The 19,427-nt window shown below is 38.8% G+C and overlaps 1 protein-coding gene across 2 annotated transcripts in view; it reads right to left on the reverse strand.

Annotated features, from left to right (window-relative positions):
• Nucleotides 1–19,427, reverse strand: part of NDST3 (N-deacetylase and N-sulfotransferase 3) — a 187,684-nt gene that overhangs the window by 72,296 nt on the left and 95,961 nt on the right. For both annotated transcript variants that reach the window (XM_027543736.1, XM_027543737.1), the window contains exons 5-6: nucleotides 9,467–9,652; nucleotides 4,558–4,686 (exon numbers count right to left, since the gene is read on the reverse strand). In XM_027543736.1, the coding sequence (XP_027399537.1) occupies nucleotides 4,558–4,686; nucleotides 9,467–9,652 (315 nt within the window). The remainder of the gene's footprint in view (nucleotides 1–4,557; nucleotides 4,687–9,466; nucleotides 9,653–19,427) is intronic.

Raw genomic sequence — 19,427 nt, forward strand, 5'->3', positions numbered from 1 at the left:
GTTTTGGGGCATAGCCAGTTAACAATGTGTGATAGTTTCAGGTGGACAGCAAGGGGACTCAGCAATACCTATACATGTATCCTTCTCCCCCAAACTCCCCTTCCATATCCAGGCTGCCATATAACACTGAGCAGAGTTCCATGTGTTATACAGTAGGACCTTTCTTAATTTTAACACAAACTTTATCCAGACATTTTATTTCGGGATGGAGAACTCATGGGAAACAGGCCGTGGGAAACACTCCTCACTCCGTTCTGCCAGGCAGCCCTTGCTAACTAATGATAGTAGTCCTTCCTTGGCTAAGACGTGGGCTGAGTCTAGAAGCGCGCGTCTTAACCGCAAGTCTCTAGGGAACTACAGTTGCTTCCAAAAATTGGAGTTTGCGTGCCAGATGAAGTTAATTTGGATTCCTTGAATATATTTTGGTATCTAACAAGGTCTGTCATTTATTTTGAATCCCAGGATTTATCTGAAAGTAATTGTCTACTGAAGGTTTTCTGAATCAGAAAAGAAAAAGTTTTGGGAAGTTTTTTTCTCCTGTTTATTCCCTGTGAATCTCCTCAGCAAGACAAATTTGCCAAAGGTTACTGATAAAGGCCTGAAAAGTAGCAAACTTTGCTAAACATTTGAAGGGTTTGTTCAGTTAGTTTAGTCCAAATTAGTGTTCAAGATTAACATAAGCTTTACTATGAGATTTTTTTCAGTTAAGATAATAATACGGTTTTTAATTAGTAAAAAATAAATATTTGTAAATATATTGGACATGACCAATGCAAAGAAATAGAGGAAACAATAAAATGGGAAAGACTTGGGATATCGTCAAGGAAATTGGAGATACCAAGGGAACATTTCATACAAAGATGGGCACAATAAAGGACAGAAGTGGTATGGACCTAACAGAAGTAGAAGAGATTAAGAAGTGGCAAGAATACACAGAAGAACTGTACAAACAAGGTCTTAATGACCCAGATAACCACCATGGTGTGGTCACTCACTAGAGCCAGACATCCTGGAGGGTGAAGCCTAGCAGGCTTTAGGAAGCCTTATTATGAACAAAGCTAGTGGAGGTGATGGAATTCCAGCTGAGCTATTTAAAAATCCTAAAATATGATGGTGTTAAAGTACTGTTGTCAATATGCTAGCAAATTTGGAAAACTCACCAGTGGCCACAGGACTAGAAAAGGTCAGTTTTCATTTCAATCCCAAAGGAAATGCCAGAGAATGTTCAAACTACTCTACAGTTGTGCTAATTTCACATGCTAGCAAGGTAATGCTCAATATCCTTCAAGTTAGGCTTCAACAGTATATGAACCGAGAACTTCCAGATGTATAAGCTGGATTTAGAAAAGGCAGAGGAACCAGAAATCAAATTGCTAACATTGGTTGGATCATAGAAAAAGCAAGGGAATTAAAAAAATATATACTTCTGCCTCATTGACTAAAGCCTTAGACTATGTGGATCACAACAAACTGTGGAAAATTCTTAAAGAGATGGGAATACCAGACCACCTTACCTGCCTCCTTAGGAACCTGTATTCAGGTCAAGAAGTAACAGCTAGAACTGGACATGGAATAATGGACTGGTTCCAAATTGGGAAAGGAGTACATCAAGGCTTTATCTTATCACCCTGCCTATTTACAAAGTCCATCAGGTGAAATGTTGGGCTGGATGAATCCCAAGCTGGAATGAAGATCACTAGGAGAAATATCAGCAACCTCAGATTTGCAGATGATACCACCCTAATGGTAGAAAGCAAAGAGAAACTAAAGAGCCTCTTGATGAGGGTGAAAGAGGAGAGTGAAAAACCTGGCTTAAAGCTTAACATTCAAAAAATGAAGATCATGGCATCTGGTCCCATCATTTCATGGCAAGTTGATGGGAGAAAAGTGGAAACAGTGATAGATTTTATTTTCCTAGACTCCAAAATCACTGTGGACAGTGACTGAAGCCATGAAATTAAAAGACAGTTCTCCTTGGAAGAAAAGCTATGACAAATCTAGACAGTGTATTAAAAAGTGGAGACATCACGTTGCTGACAAAGGTCCATATAGTCAAAGCTATGGTTTTTCCACATTCCATGTGGATGTGAGAGTTGGACCATAAAGAAGACTGAGTACTGGAGAATTGATGCTTTCGAATTGTGGTGCTGGAGAAGACTCTTGAGAGTCCCTTGGACTGCAAGGAGATCCAACCAGTCAATCCTCAAGGAAATCAACCCTGAATAGTCATTGGAAGGACTGGTGCTGAAGCTGAAGCTCCAATACTTTGACCACCTGATGTGAAGAGCTGACTCACTGGAAAAGACCCTGATACTGGGAAAGATTGAGGGCAAGAGGAGAAGGGGGTGACAGAGGATGAGATGGTTGGATGGCATCACCAACTCAATGGACATGAGTTTGAGCAAACTCTGGGAGATAGTGAAAGACAGGAAAACCTGGCATGCTGCAGTTCATGGGGTCACAAAGAGTTAGACACGACCTAGCAACTGAACAACAACAACAATTGGTCATGAATGATCTAGTTTTGAATTCTTCTATGTTAAATACAACTAATTTGGTTTAGAAAGTTCTGAAATTACAATACTACTAAGAATTTCTTAAGTGCCAAAGCAACTGTTGTTTAAAAAAATCAAATAAGCGATTACCTGTTCACAGTCCCACTGCTCTTTGATGAAAGGAAATAGAAAACATTAGAATTTTATAGATTGTAGATTAAGGAGTCTTAAAATTATGGTGATAATGTTACCATATTAAGAATATTTTAACTGAGTTTTCAGTTTACAATCAGGCATTGGTTTAACTCTTTGGGTTGAACTGAGGGAAAAAAAAGAAGAAAACCATATGAGATGATTCCAAAGAGACTTCTATTTGTAAAGAAGATAGAGAACCAGGTTATTTATGATATATAAATCAGAATTATTTATATTTTGGCCAGTAGGAAGGTTAATAAACTTCCAAAAGGCCAAATGCCATACAAATTCAGACTATAGTGCTTTTTGGATATATGTGTTGATTTTGCCCAAAGATGAGTTACCCTTACTTACTTCTATCTCATTTTCTAGGAGCTGAGAAATAGTTAGCTATTGAATACTAGTAGACAATGAAAAATATCTGCAATTTTGATTGCAAGACTGGTAAAATTAAGGTCAAGAGAGGGTTCTTAGAACTTTTTTTCTCATTTGGAGAATTACATTTTTTACACTGAGGAAACCAGAAGGGAAAGAGACACGTGTACCCCAATGTTCATCGCAGCACTGTTTATAATAGCCAGGACATGGAAGCAACCTAGATGTCCATCATCAGATGAATGGATAAGAAAGCTGTGATACATATACACAATGGAGTATTACTCAGCCATTAAAAAGAATACATTTGAATCAGTTCTAATGAGGTGGATGAAACTGCAGCCTATTATACAGAGTGAAGTAAGCCAGAAGGAAAAACATAAATACAGTATACTAACGCATATATATGGAATTTAGAAAGATGGTAACAATAACCCGGTGTACGAGACAGCAAAAGAGACACTGATGTATAGAACAGTCTTATGGACTCTGTGGGAGAGGGAGAGGGTGGGAAGATTTGGGAGAATGACATTGAAACATGTAAAATATCATGTAAGAAACGAGTTGCCAGTCCAGGTTCGATGCACGATACTGGATGCTTGGGGCTAGTGCACTGGGACGATCCAGAGGGATGGTATGGGGAGGGAGGAGGGAGGAGGGTTCAGGAGGGGGAACACATGTATACCTGTGGTGGATTCATTTTGATATTTGGCAAAACTAATACAATTATGTAAAGTTTAAAAATAAAATAAAATTTAAAAAAATCTTGAATATTGCTGACATTAGGGACAAATTTACAATAAACAAACACAGGTTTACATTTTATATCAGTGATTTTCAGAAGGGAAATAAAAATCCCTTCTTTTCCTTATACACCTTACTTCCATTAGTTATTTCTCATAAACTCTATGACACTTGCCTTAAACAGAAATACATACAAATGGTTCCTTTGGGAGCTGGCACCTTGCTATTAAGAAGTAAAGGAGAAAGAATAGTAGTAGCCCGACAGAAGAGGCTGCTCTGCCCTGGCCTGAGACAGAGCAAAACAAGAACTAACATGAATGTTTCAGCAATGACCATATTTGCTTACCTAATTCCTCTCCCATTTCACTTCTACTTTTACTTTAAGTAAGATAAAAATAGAGGTATAGTCACCTAAATGAAAAACTGGTCCCATTAGGAACAAAAGAGTTTCATAGGTGAAAATTTTATTCTGCATAAAAGCAAGAATATCTGAATTTTGGTCACTTTCCAATGCAGAGAAGGGCTTGCTAGAGCCCTTCCTTGGTTCTTCTGTAAGTTCCTCATCTCATTACTACTTGAAGAATTAGTTTGCCCCCATTACTAAATGTGGTTCCATTTAGTTATTAATTACTGTTTTATAACTGAGCCTTCATATTGACTTGGCTGATAACTACCAAAACCCTGGCCTGTTTTTCATCTGTTTTGTCACTTTTCATTATCTATTTGAAGAAAAGCTCAAAGTACTTACTGGGTTGAGGACCACAGTGAAGAAAAGTTCACCTCCCTGAATACTCTTGTCCAGCTCTTTAGGACCTCCTGGATATTCTTTATAGAAAATCGTGTGAGTGAAAAGCCCACAGGTTTGTCTCGGAAGAACCTGAAGGAAGAAAGAACAAGTAAGGAAAAAATTCCCTTCAATCAATTAATATGCTGACATAGCTTCTTCCCTCATGGAAGATAAAGTTGGTATCATTATTCAACTCTTTACTGTGGTGGTTTAGTGGCCAAGTCATGTCCAACTCTTGCGACCCCATGGACTATAGCCTGCCAGGCTCCTTTGTCTGTGGGATTTCCCAGGCAAGAATACCGAAATGGGTTGCCATTTCTTTTCCAGGGGATCTTCCCAACACGGGGATCGAACCTGAGTCTCCTGCATTGCAGGTGGATTCTTTATCTCTGAGATCCTTCATCCCCCAATTCCTTCATAATTTGGAAAGTGGGGATGAGATCACTATGGGAGGAATACTGAAGACAGTGGAAGAACTATATGAAAACTAAGACAGACTTTGAATTATTTTAGCCACTTATCTATTTTAAATCTCCAAGTCATTACTTCTGTTATGAAACCTAGTATGTTCCAGCATCTTATGAAATAAAACAAAAAAAGTAAAAATGAAATTTAAACATATTGGATTTGCCTGTGCTATACATTGTAATTCTAGTACGGCAAAAAATTTAAGGATAATACTTCTATCAAATTCTACACATGCATTAGAAAATGAAGTCAATTAGTAACCTAATATGAGTCTTAGGAAATAACATTTTAAATTAGAACAAATATTTGAGACACAAGTCATAGTTTCTGCTCTACTCTGACAGGACCACTGTAGGTTGTAGTAACAGCCCCAGATTCTAAGTCTGAAGACTGCCAGTTCCAAGAGAAATAAAGAGATTATGCATTTGGTTAGCAATTTTTATAATGTATCACAAACAAAATGATAAAAAGGTCACTTAGTAAAAAGTATTCTTTTATCTTTTGTATATAGAGCCATTATTTATTTCAATTACACATATTTATGATAAGGATTTTTTTTTTTCAAATTCTTACGACTTTCCTGGTAAAATGGCAGTATAATTCTAAAAGGGTGAGCAAAAGCTGTGCAAGCTGGTATAATCTTTAGCTAAATTTTATTTAATGACCTCTTTATCATCTGCATTTATCATTATTTACTTGAAGTGGTAGAAAATAAATGAATATATTTAGGAAAGATACAAGTTTTACAGAATTTTAAAAAGGCAAGTCTTCAGCTTATTGTCCTAAGTAATCAATCTTCAGTTTTTTCTGTCTTGATTCTTAAAGCACAGTTGGTTCAGTTAGTGTTGTCAAAATATTACTGTACAGGACTCCCCATGCTTTGCAATTCCCTAGAAATATACTGGCTCTTTTTCTTTCATTTGAATGTGCATTATAATAAATTTCAATCTAGTCCTTGAAAGTTTTCTTAGAAAACATGATTCTCAGCTCAATCAATATATATTGCTGTGTAAATCAAAACTGAACATATCCTATTTATTTTGGTAAACTGGTTAAAGTTATATCCTTAGAAGCTATTTTATCTTGATGAGATCATTCAGAGAACTTCAGATTAATTGCAGAGTATTAGCTCTGATGATGTTTATGTTTAAAAGCATTATATATTCTCATAATGTTATACACAGAATCAACAACAAAAGAGAACTAAGTGCCAAAATATTCTAACCAAATCAAATATATTCCTTAATAACTTATAGAAATACAATTTCCTGGAAATAGCAGTTATTTCACAAATACCAATTCAAAATTCTATGCAAGTCCAGGTGGGAGAACACAATGGTATATCCTTTATATTCAAGAAGGATTTAAAGTGTATGGAAGGTAGAGAGAATTATCCCAAAGCTAAATAATGAAATGCCTACATGTAATTAAATGCCAGGTTAATTTTACATTTTAAATATGCATGATTCTGAGTCACTTTTAGGATTTAGTTTGAATATCTTGCTTGAAAAACTGTGGTAACATAAAGAGCCAACTTTGGGACTTGATTATCTAGCTGATTCTATGCAATGGAGAGAGACAGAAGTGTATTTGAACAGAGGGAAGAGGAAGTGTTAGGCTTTACCCTGCAACTGTGGGGAGGATCATGGTTGCTGAGAGGATGAGAGTCACTGTGAGCCCTAGGAGGGTCAGTGGGCCACCGAAGGAGGCTGAGGAGACCATGAGTGTGTAGGAGGCTAATATCCCATTGCTTTGCTCCCTCATTCCAGTGCTACAGGACACTGAACATGTTTCCGGAAATAGCTCTCTTGTGTTAGATAAGGAATAAGAGAGGTTTTAGGCATTCTGCTCTCTAGAACTGTTTCTGGGAGTGTAACACTATCAAATTCAAACTCTCATATATTGATAAGCCCCTGGAAACCTTATAGCTGCTGATCCTAACTAACTAGGAGATGGTTATGAAAACCATAATCACAAGAATCTCCGCTGCTGCTGCTGCTGCTGCTAAGTTGCTTCAGTCATGTCCGACTCTATGCCACCCCATAGATGGCAGCCCACCAGGCTCCCTATTCCTGGGATTCTCCAGGCAAGAACACTGGAGTGGGTTGCCATTTCCTTCTCCAATGCATGAAAGTGAAAAGTGGAAGTGAAGTCGCTCAGTCATGTCCGACTTTTAGCGACCCCATGGACTGCAGCCTACCAGGCTCTTCCGTCCATGGTATTTTCCAGGCAAGAGTACTGGAGTGGGTTGCCATTGCCTTCTCCAAGAATCTCCGCTAATGGACCTAAAGCCAATATCCTATATGTAAGGCCTGAGTTAGGGCTTCCCTGATGGCTCAGTGGAGAAGGAAATGGCAACCCACTCCAGTTTTCTTGCCTGGAAAATCCCATGGACGGAGGAACCTGGTTAGGCTACAGTCCATGGGGTCGCATCTGCCTGCAATGAAGGAGATGTGGGTTCAATCCCTGGGTCAGGAAGATCTCCTAGAGGAGAAAATGGCAACCCTCTCCAGTATTCTTGCCTGAAAAATCCCGTGGACAGAGGAGCCTGGAGGGCAATAGTCCAAAGAGTCGCAAAGAGTCAGAAATGACTGAGCAATTGAGCACGCATGCACAAGCAAGGCCTGAATCCAGAGCAACTGCCAATAAGCGTTCCTGGTAAATGCCACCCATGAGGCTGCTGGGAGGATTGGTGGGAGTCTCTACCAGTGGGTATCTCCATTAGAAAGAGTAAGTAAATAAGCAGGTCTGTAATCTAATTGCTTTGAGGTTTCTGGCTCTCTTCAGAGAGTCACATTTAACAACCAGGGATTAGGATGGGATGTCTTGGTTTTCCATCAGTTCCTTCTGAATTGCCCTATAACACAATAGGACTGCAGCCTCATAGTCTCCAGTTAGGGCACAAACAGCTTGAAATGTGGTAAGTCTTTATGTTCCCAGTGGAGTTACAAGATGATATGTTATGGGAATTCAGAGGAGAATAAGACCAGTGTAGGCCGGACCCAGGTGTTGAACTGCTAGACATACACCAAGGTGCTTCATGTTCTATAAGATACGGGACTTGATACTGAGGAATAAATGGAATAGGAATAGGTAGAGAGTGGTCAGAAAGTCTTCCAAGGTTGAAAGGGTGACAGAGGTATGGACACAGTGATACTGCTGCAGATCTTTTTGGCTGGAGTGAGTCTGTGCTAACTACGGGAAAATAGGAGCTAGAAAGGCAGACTTAGTTTAAATTGTTTTTAGGTCCCTGCAGAGCAAGTTAAAGGGTGTGGAAACAACTGGAAAGAATAGGTTAGGAAGGTCAAGGTGAAGGCAGCATTTTAGGATTAAAAGGTTGGCACTGTCCATGGGATGGACTGTGGTAGGGGGTGGATAGAAGCTGTAAATAGATGAAATAGGAATCAGCCCTGTGGTTTACAAATAAGAGTAAAGGCAATAAATATTACAGAAAGAGATAGGTAGTGAATATTACAATATTATGAAGGAATTATTGATGGAAAGTAGAGACTTGATTGGACATGGGGTGGGTAGTGCAATGTTCAAATCGCTAAAACTGAATTAGGAATAGCAGGACCTATAGCTGGAATGAAGGGAAGATAATAGGTTTCATTTGAGGTGGTTTCATGAGTTTGATTTGTAGACAGATCATCAAAACCCAGATGATCAGAACATGGGTGTGATCTAAATGTGTGTCTAAACGTGTGTCTAAATCAGGAGACCTATGCCTAACACCACAGTACTCTTTAGACCTTCTGATTTGGGGAAAAATTAGGATTTTTTCCTAATTACTTACTTTGAGAGGCCTCACAAAGTATTAAGTAACAATATCTTTTGACAATATATATTTGTCACCAGTGTAAAAACACAAAACCAAATAGAGACACTTCGGAGAGAATTTGACAATAGATAACAAATGACTTAACATCATCTCTCATTTGTACTCTATATTATGACTTGTTAATAATTATGCAGGACATGTGGCTTCTTGTAAATACCTGAGATTTTTTTTTTTTTAGTCTGACATTGATAAAGAGGACAGTTTGGCTTGTAAAAGAGTGGCATGGTTAATATGCAGAGAGACGGTGTTAGTTTTACATGCTAAGTAACTGAAGAAATGATGGCTTCTATAAATTATCTGCAAGTTAGATGTAATGTCTCCTTAGTGGTTTGACATCAGTGCCTGCTTATTAGCAGTAGTGTCAGTAAAATAACACTTTAAAGTTATGTTTGAAGAACTGAAAAAAAAGTGACTGTAACTGAAACATCCTTCGCTTGGATCTGAAAACTATGCTTCCTGCTGCATGGAGCTTTCCCTCTGTTAAGCTGTTAATACGTCGCTCTTCTCTTTGCTTCTTTCTGGCAGAATGTGGTGTGCCCTACCCAAACCACAGATGCTCACCATGATGTTTTTGTGGATGAAGCCCCTCCGGTATCTAGCTGGCTTCAGGTGTGGATATTCTTCAGTGCTGGTGATTCTAATATTCCAAACCTTCTTCCAGGCTTCATATAGCTGAACATGTACAGGATAGACGCCTGAATGGTGAGGGGCCACTGCATAGCCCATGTCAGTAGGAATGCCATGCTCCTAAGACCAAGCAGATGTTCGTTAGGATGTGGGAAGATTGATCGGCATCCTATTTTTACCCCAGGATTTTCACATATGCTATAAATACATTTGCTTCAGTCCATCATTACTTAATTATATGGTAAAATTAAAGTGATAAACATGAAGACCTCTAGACTTCATGAAGCCCGACAGCCATCCCACCAGTCTCGATGATGATGGGTTTGTATTAAGAGGTGGTGAGAAGGACTGGCGACTTTAATGAATAACGTGAAAGAGCCTGCATTCACTGTATCCTGTAGCGGCCACATCCTCTTCTCTCCTCACCATCTCAGTAACTTACATGACAAACACTTACTGTAAAGAACACTCAGTATTTCCCACAAAATAAAACCAACGCTTCCAAGAGGGACAGAACACACTCTGCATTCATTAGACTTGCTAACAGGATTTTACTTTGCCTGTATCCCAGTTTCTACCAACTTTCCCGCATTTCTGTTGGTTTCTCAAGGAGAGGGCCAGTAACAGACAGTGTCCCCTGCCATGGTAGAAGCACACACTTTTGACTAGAAAATGCAGTAAAAATTTTATAGACCAATTTTCTTTGAAGCCAAAGCTTGGTTACAGTGAAGTAGGAAGTACTGAAAGAACCTAACAATCTGGAAACTGAGTCGATTTGAAATCCAGCTTTGGTATATAAAATGAATCCAGCTTAAAAATTTTCTAAATTAAACACTCACACTCCCTCTCTGTCCCCCTTCTCTCCCAGCTCCTCCTCCTTCTATTCACTTGGTCCTGACCAAGTCTCGAAATTCCAAACATAAATCTATGTGACAACTGGGCTATTTTGGAGGGGGCTTGAGACAACTTTGTATAATTGTAATTATTCTTCTTCATTTCAGATGGCCCACTAATGCTAAGTGTCTTTTGCGTATAACATGAAATGCCTTTTAATAGAAGAATAGCTTCAGTGGCAGACATGTATTTTTTTTCTCCTAAATGATATTTTATTTTTCTACTTGTATTTTTCAAAAGTTCCACCCAAATAGACTTGAATTAGTTGTGGTTTTTCTTCATACCAAAGCACAATTTCACATACAGAGAACCATAGTATCAGGAATTATAGAAATATGCTACAAATGGATATGGATAAAATGGAAAAGGCATGGCAAGTTTTGCTTTTCAACCTAAATATTAATAGGAGGTGAAAGAAGTGTCTGAGCACCTAAGCACAGAAGGCTCATGGGTTGCCAGTGATTTGTCATCCCTTAAGTATCTATCAGATTCCTTAGTACGGCAGAAAAGGCTCTCAAAATTTGGTCCCAACCTACCTAACGTAGATTATTTGCATTGCATCCTATTGCATTCATCTCCCCACCCTAATTTCTGATGATTCCCTTTACATCTTTGCTGTACATTGTACATTTTATCTACCTAACTGGAATACCCCTTTTCTCTTAACTTGTAAGTCTTCATCATTCAGAACTCAGCTCAGTCAGCTGTAGTTTAGGATGCTGGAAAGGGAGCTGCCACACCGTTGCTGTGAGGAAGAGAATGGGTGGACTGAGAGATGGAGTGGATTATACTTGTGTTTCTGAAGGGTGGAAGGGAATTTCCATGTTCTTCACTGTATTTGCATCTTTGCTAGAAATTACCATAACTAGGCAATTATTATCTGGGCTTCCTAGGTGATGCTAGTGGTAAAGAACCTGCCTGCCAATGCAGGAGACATAAGAGACACGGGTTTGACCCCTGGGTTGGGAAGATCCCCTGGAGAAGGAAATGGCAACCCACTCCAGTATTCTTGCCTAGAGAATCCCATGGACAGATGAGCCTGGGGGGCTACAGTCCATGGGGGTCACAAAGAGTCAGACACAACTGAAGTGACTTTAGTATATTAGCTGCTGCTGTTAAGTCACTTCAGTCGTGTCTGACTCTGTGCGACCCCATAGGCAGCAGCCCAACAGGCTCCCACGTCCCTGGGATTCTCTAGGCAAGAACACTGGAGTGGGTTGCCATTTCCTTCTCCAATGGATGAAAGTGAAAAGTGAAAGTGAAGTCGCTTGGTTGTGTCCGACCCTCAGTGACCCCATGGACTGCAGCCTTCCAGGCTCCTCTGTCCATGGGATTTTCCAGGCAAGAGTACTGGAGTGGGGTGACATTGCCTTCTCCAAGCATATTAGCAGGCAATTATTATTATGTCATTTAGAATCAGAAGCAGCAATTGAAGAAATAGTGAATAGTAATTTCCCAAAACTGAAGGGATACTGTACATTGTACAGGGATCTGAAGTTTAACAGATTAAGAAATCTGTTAAACTTCAAAGCAAGGTAAGTTTTAAAAAAATCGACATTTACAGAGCAAAGCTGTAAAAACTAAAAGCAATGATAAAGTCTTAAAAATAGCAAAACCAAACAAAAACTTTTAAAGGGGGGGAAATGTGATTGACAACTGACCACTTGATAGAAACACTATAAATGTGAAGAACATGGAATAAAATCATTTTTAACCAAAAAAAATTGAATTTCACTACAAAGTGAATTGAAATACTTCTTTTTTCCCCCTTGGTTTTTAAAAACTCAAGCTATGGCATTTTTTTTTTCAACTAAAAATTACCAACATATACTTTGTGTTAGAAAAAGTCAGTGAAATATTTATCTAAAGTGGTTTAAGAACAGGGGTGTAGTGATAATGGACCAGTGGAAAGCAAGTGAATTTCAACCACAGAAATTTAAAGGAAAATGGTGAACAATTACAGGTAAACAGCTTTTAAAAGGGTATACGAGGAAGCAAGAATGAAATTCACAATGACAGGAGTGATGTTATAAAATTCAAGTATCTCAAATGTGTGAGAAATTATGCTGACAGAAAGCTCAAGGTAGTTTTTAAATACCTGTAAGTGGTCAGCTATCTCTTCAGAACACCGTGTTAGGAAAGGACCATCCAATACAGCAGAGACATTCCCCTTATTTTGGGAAATTTCCCAGGCAAGAACATTGGAGTGGGTTGCCATTTCCTTCTCCAGGGGATCTTCCGCCTAGGGATTGAACTGCATCTCCCGCATTGGCAGGCGGATGCTTTACCACTGCACCACCTGGAAAGCCAGAATATTCCCAAATATTTGCAAACCAACATACCACAATTTCTGTTTTTAGTTCTAGCTCTTATCTCTAAAGAACTACTGAGGTTCTTTAATCTCATCTTTGATTTGTATGCTGATGCAGTGAGGCACTGAGGCAAACTCCACTCTGGAGTCAAACAGATCTTGCCATTTCACTCTAGCATTTACCACCTATGTGGTCTTTGGAGAATGATTTATGACCTGTAAACCTCACAAGGGGTTTGGAAGAAATTCAGTAATATAATACATGGAAAGCGTTGAGTATAGCTCCTGAAACACGATGCACATTCAATGACTGCCGTTTAGTACTGTTGTCATTATTGGCCTGCCTCCATTTTTAAATACGCTATCATCCTCCTTAACTCAATGATATTAACTAGATTACACTAGATAGTACCACATGCCCATGGACGATGTATCTTTTTGAAGCTGAGTTTTGGGCCATGGCCATGATAAAAAGCTAGTGGTGTGTGTGTGCTCGGTCATATCGGACTCTTTGTGACCCCGTGGACTGTATGTAGCCCACCAGGCTGCTCTCTCCATGGGATTTCCCAATCAAGAATACAGGCATGGGTTGCCATTTCCTCCTCCAGGGGCTCTTCCTGACCCAGGGATCAAATCTGTGTCTCAGCTATAATGTGGAATTATGAAAGTACTGGGCCACCCTTTGTCTGTCAATAAAAGATAGGCCCTTTCTCCTGCTTTCACTGTGGACTTGGGGACCCCTGATCTGTCTACCCTCAACCAATGCCATGTGGCTCCAGCCTGTGAATCACTGAGCATTCTTTAGTAGGTGGTCTCTTTTAAAAGAGATGAAGGCAATATAAATTGGCCCCCAAATTTGCATTCAATACCAGGAAGAACACCTGAAATATTATTGCACAGAAAAGTCTGGGCTAAGATTGCAGGTTATATGTTCTGGAAGGCAGTCTATTATGTTTCAAAAGATTTATTCCTTATGCTAAACTCCTGATCTCTTCCAATCTTTTTTTTCCTTTTCCAGATCTTTTAATTTGAAATTAAGTACACTATTATTTTGGAATCTGGGTCAAAAAGTCTAAGAGAGTAGACATTTTAGATTAAAAAGTTAATTCTCCTTATTCTTTTCATTAATCGTTGATTGAAAGTAGCATCTTAGATATAGCATCTGTAATCAAAATTTCCCTAGTAGAGGACATGGGCCAAAAAGTTGGGGATTATGTTTATGTTACTATAAAATGTATGTTAAATACTTAGAACACAAGTGGGATTAATTAGTCTCACAACTGAACTCTTCAACTCCACCTCTCGAGCTCTACCAGACAGGCTCTTTCCCCAGGGTTCCTCCATGTGACTAAATAACATGATCAGTTATCAACCAATGAGTTGCTGTGTCAAAAGACAGAGGCTATTCTTGACAGGTTTCTTCATTCTTTTCTTAATCTAGGTCATTATCATGTTCTATCAGTATGTCTCTAGTGTAAATCTGAAACCTATCCACTTTTCTCCAGTTCTAAAATCAGCATCATCATCACTCCCTTAATCCAACCTGCCATGTTATTCCATGGCCTCCTAACCATTCGACCCATTTCTGCTCTGTGTGCTTTCAATCCATCCTCTACATAGCAGCCGAGTAACACTTTAACACCCAAATATGACCTGGTGACGTCCTGCTCAAAATCCTTCCACGGTTTTCCTTGGCACTTAAGATAAAATACAAAATTCATAGAATGGTTGTGAATCTTGCACGGTGTGACTTTTGCTTCTCTCTCTTGCCTGGTTTTGTACCACCCTCCACATTTTACTGTATTTTAATCACGTTAATTTTTGTTGAAAGTCACCAAGCAATTTCCACCCTCAGCATCCTCCCACTTGTGATCTTGCCAGACTAGAATTTCCCTACTCCAACTCTTCACTTAGATAGATTTGATATCTCTCTTAGTTCCTTTATTTGTGATATGTTCAGAGAAGCCTCCACTGACAAGTCCCAATCTAAACTAAGTCCACATTAAGACTTCTCTTAGTACTGCTCATCTTTTTTCATGGTACACAGCACAGGTTGTAAGGGAATATTCCTTCATATAATTATTTCCTTGCTTTTAATAAGTACTTTACAATTTTTCATTCACTTGTTTTGGTCATGTGTCATGATCACTGCTGTGCTCAGGCTTTCTCTCTTGCAGAGCACGGACTCTAGGCACCAGGGCCTCAGCAGTTGCAGCACACGGGCTCTGTAGTTGTGGCCTGTGGGCTTAGTTGTTCCATAGCATGTGGGATTTTCCTGGACCAGGGAGCAAACCCATGTCCCCTGCATTGGCAGGTGGATTCTTAACCACTGGACCACAAGGCAAGTCCCATATAATTGTTTCTTAATGTTTCTCTTCCTCATTAAACAATAAGCTCCATGAATTCTGGGTTCTGTTTTACCCACTGCTATAAGCCCAGTGTCTTGCCAACAACAAGCACTCCAATAATATTAATGAACAAGTGTGTGAACTGATACTGACTACCTCCCTCCAATTCTAATTTTTACTCTCTCAATTATCTCAAACTGTCAGTTCTCTGCAGAATGGACATATGGTAACTCGCAGAGAAATTTAACACCTATAAAATTAACACCCATAAAAGTAATACTTCAAAACACTTTTGAGACTACAGTTAAAGATTATTATTCAAGTAATAAACATTTATTATTATGAATTTATATTTACACTGTATAGAATTTAAAATTTCAAGATTTTCCTAAATCGTATATTCGGATGTTTCCACATGCAAATATGAAGATAACACAATTTTATTAAGCAAAAAGTGATGTGTTATTTCTCAGAAAAACTTTCTCAAAACCAAAAGAATAAAAGGAATAAACTGGTAGTCATGTATTTGAGAAACATGGTAACTTCATTCCTGAAGAAATAGTTGTTTATTACTATCCTTGATTGACTGATGCTTTTGAACAGTGGTGTTGGACTCTTGAGAGTCCCTTGTACTGCAATGAGATCAAACCAGTCCATCCTAAAGGAGATCAGTCCTGAATATTCATTGGAAGGACTGATGCTGAAGCTGAAATTCCAATACTTTGGCCATCTGATGCAAAGAGCCAGTTCATTAGAAAAGACCCTGATGCTGGAAAAGATTGAAGGTGGGAGGAGAAGGGGACGACACAGGACGAGATGGTTGGATGGCATCATTGACTCAATGGACATGAATTTGAGCAAGCTCCAGGAGATGGTGAAGGACAGGGAAGCCTGGTGTGCTGCAGTCCACGGGGTCACAAAGAGTCAGACACAACTGAGCAACTGAAGAACAACAACAAATCCTTGGTAATATTTCTTATTTAAATTCTTGCTAGTAATCAAGAATGGTACTTTACTTTTTAAAAATTGTAGTTGATTTACAATGTTGTGCCAGTCTCCGCTGTACCAGCAGAGTGACTCAGTTTTATACATATATACATTCTTTTTTAAAATGTTCTTTTCTATTATGGTTTATCCCAGGAGATTGGATTTAGTTTCCTGTGCTATCCAGTACTCTTGCCTGGAAAATGCCATGGATGGAGGAGCCTGGTAGGCTGCAGTCCTTGGGGTCGGGAAGAGTCGGACATGACTGAGCGACTTCACTTTCACGCACTGGAGAAGGAAATGGCAACCCACTCCAGTGTTCTTGCCTGGAGAATCCCAGGGATGTGGGGGCCTGGTGGGCTGCCGTCTATGGGGTTGCACAGAATCGGACACGACTGAAGCGACTTAGCAGCAGCAGCAGCTACACAGTAGGACTTTGCTGTTTATCCATTCTAAATAATAGTTGGCATCTGCAAACCCCAAATTCCCAGTCCATTCTTCTTTCTCCCTCCTTGTCCCTTGGCAACCACAAATCTGATCTCTGTGTCTGTGAGACTGTTTTCTGTTTTGCAGATAGGTTCATTTTAAACTACATGTAAGTGATATCATATAGTATTTGTCTTTCTAACTTACTTCACTTAGTATAATGATCTTGAGTTGCATCCATGTTGCTGCAAATGGCATTATTTTTTTTTATGGCTGAGTAATACTCCACTGTATATAGGTACCATATCTTCTCTATCCAATTCATCTGTCAGTGGACATTTAGGTTGTTTCCATGACTTGGCTACTGTGAATAGTGCTGCTATGAACATAAGGGTACAAGTATCTTTTTGAATTATAGTTTTGTCCAGGTGTATACTCAAAAATGGTACTTTACTTTTAATATTTTCCTCTATTTAAATCCTTCTAAAGAGAACATTTTAAATTTCCACTAATGACCTAAAAATCTGCTGTCTGTTTCCATATTTTTCAGATTAGCAAGTACAAGAACTAATGTAATAAAAAATGCACAATGACAGGAAAGCAAGCAGACACTCTGAAACAAAAACAAACATTCTACATTCTATAGTTGGAAGAAAATCTAAAACTTCATTACAAAGTAATTTCAAAATACTTCTAAATGCTTTTCTCGAGTTCATTTGGGTTAGAATGTCCCATTTCTTCAGTATATAGAAGTTAATGCTTTGTTTAACTATCTTATAGTATTGAGAATTTACATTTACAGATAAAATGGGCTTCCAATAAAGTATACCTATGTTTATATTTAGTAGTATATTTTGGAGTTGTTTCTAGAAGAAAATGGTTTGCTTCGGTTTTTAAACTGGCTTCTTTAAAAGCTGTGGCTGTATAAGCTATTATTTCACACAGAAAATAATGCATTTTTTCAGATAATAGGAGCTTGTTTGGAGAAGTGGAATTAACACCTTTTCACTAAAAGACATATACATATACATACACATATGCATGTATATACACGTACACACACATTCCCTTGAATTTGAGAAGAATTTTAAAACGTCTAAAGAGTGTTTTCCTAAGGTAATACTAATGATCGACACGTGACCTTTTAGCTTATGAGAACCTGTGAGGCCTCCGGCACTGGGAGTGGTCCTGTAGCAGTTGCTGTAACTCGGGGAGGGAAGTAAGAAATGGAATCGATGGTGGCCCAATGTATGTAAAGTTACTATTTAAAGGAATCGTATTTCCTTCTTCATCTAGAACCAAACTAGGCAAGTCAGGATTTATCTTTAGGTTAGGGAATTAGGTTTGGTACTGAGTGCTAAGAGTGTAAATATTAGAACACATTCCTGTGATTAAATGATGGTATTTCTGGCATGCTATGTAATGAAAGATCTTAAAAGAAATAACTCCTTTAGTAAAGGAAGCTGAGTTTTCATTTTTTTTCAATTGTGAATTAAAAGGGTTGTGCAAGTAATCACTAAGATTCAGATTTAAAACTCTGTGTTTTTTTGACATAATCCTTGTGGTGTTTAGAAATAGTCTCATATTTGGATGCTAAATATAAATGCACTATTTTAAATCCATGATCTAATCTTAAACTAACATGTATAATTTTCTTCTTACATATTTAAGGAAGTGATAACACCCTAAAATGTGATAGGCATATTTACATAAATCTGGTTAGTATTTATAGATTTGGCTACTAGATTTCTTTCTAGTTTTTCAGTGTGCTCTTTAATTCATAATATAAATTGTTTGCTGGCTGGTATGTGAAAAATCTTCAGTGATGATCATGGTGTTTTTTAGATTTGGTTTATGAGTTTAAAATCATCCTCTGTTGGCAGCTGTTGTATAACTAAAAAACTGGCTGGTCTTCATCATCCCTGGTTGCTGGGAGGTAAGCCCTAAATCCTTGGAATTTTCTAAGTGATAGGAATGTCCTTTATTCATAGTGGATTCCTGAGACCAAAGATCTGAATTTATGTTAACAAAATGACTCAGTTCAGAATTTAGCCAGGCCTGAAAGACCAAACATCCGATTAGAGAGTTGGGGCATTGAGCCAGCTTATATCAACCTGACCTCTAGGCAGGGGAGGAGACTCTGATACTGACTTCAACCATGTGGCCAGTGACTTAATCAATCATATCTATGAAATGAATAGATATGATTGTGTGTATGTTAGTCACTCAGTCTTGTCTGACTTTTTGCGACCCCATGGACTGTAGCCCACCAGGCTTCTCTGTCCATGGGCTTCTCCAGGCAAGAATACTCGAGTAGGTGATCATTCCCTTCTCCACGGGATCTTCCCAACCCAGGGATCAAACCTGGGTTTCCTGCATTGCAAGGGGATCCTTTACCATCTGAGCCACCAAGGAAGCTCCTATAAAATGAAACTCCAACAAAGACATGGAACACCAAGGCTGAGGCAAACTTCCCCAGTTAGTGATATTCCTGTGGGTCCAGAAACCCCAGGAAGGTGATGGTCTTTATCTCACAGTTTGGAGTTTGAAAAAACATGACTACAGTAACAAAGGGCTTCCCAGGGGTTCAGTGGTATAGAATCCGCCTGTGATATAAGAGGCATGGGTTTGATCCCTGAGTTGGGAAGATCACCCTGGAGAAGGAAATGGTAACCCATTCCAGAATTTTTGCCTGGTAAATCCCATGGACAGAGGAGCCTGGTGGGCTACAGTCTGTGGGGTCACAAAAGAGTCAGAAAGGACTGAGCGATGAAACAAACAGCAACAACAGTAACGAAAGGTACAAAAGTCTTTAGATTAAGGTGTTAATAATGAGATCTTGTTTTTATAGTAATTCATAAAACAGAGGTATGACCTTATCACTCTGAAGTCACTCAGATCTGGAGAGTCTAGTGTTTCATTAAGTATACAG

Source organism: Bos indicus x Bos taurus, chromosome 6, assembly GCF_003369695.1.
Source record: "Bos indicus x Bos taurus breed Angus x Brahman F1 hybrid chromosome 6, Bos_hybrid_MaternalHap_v2.0, whole genome shotgun sequence".
NCBI classification, from domain to species: domain Eukaryota; kingdom Metazoa; phylum Chordata; class Mammalia; order Artiodactyla; family Bovidae; genus Bos; species Bos indicus x Bos taurus.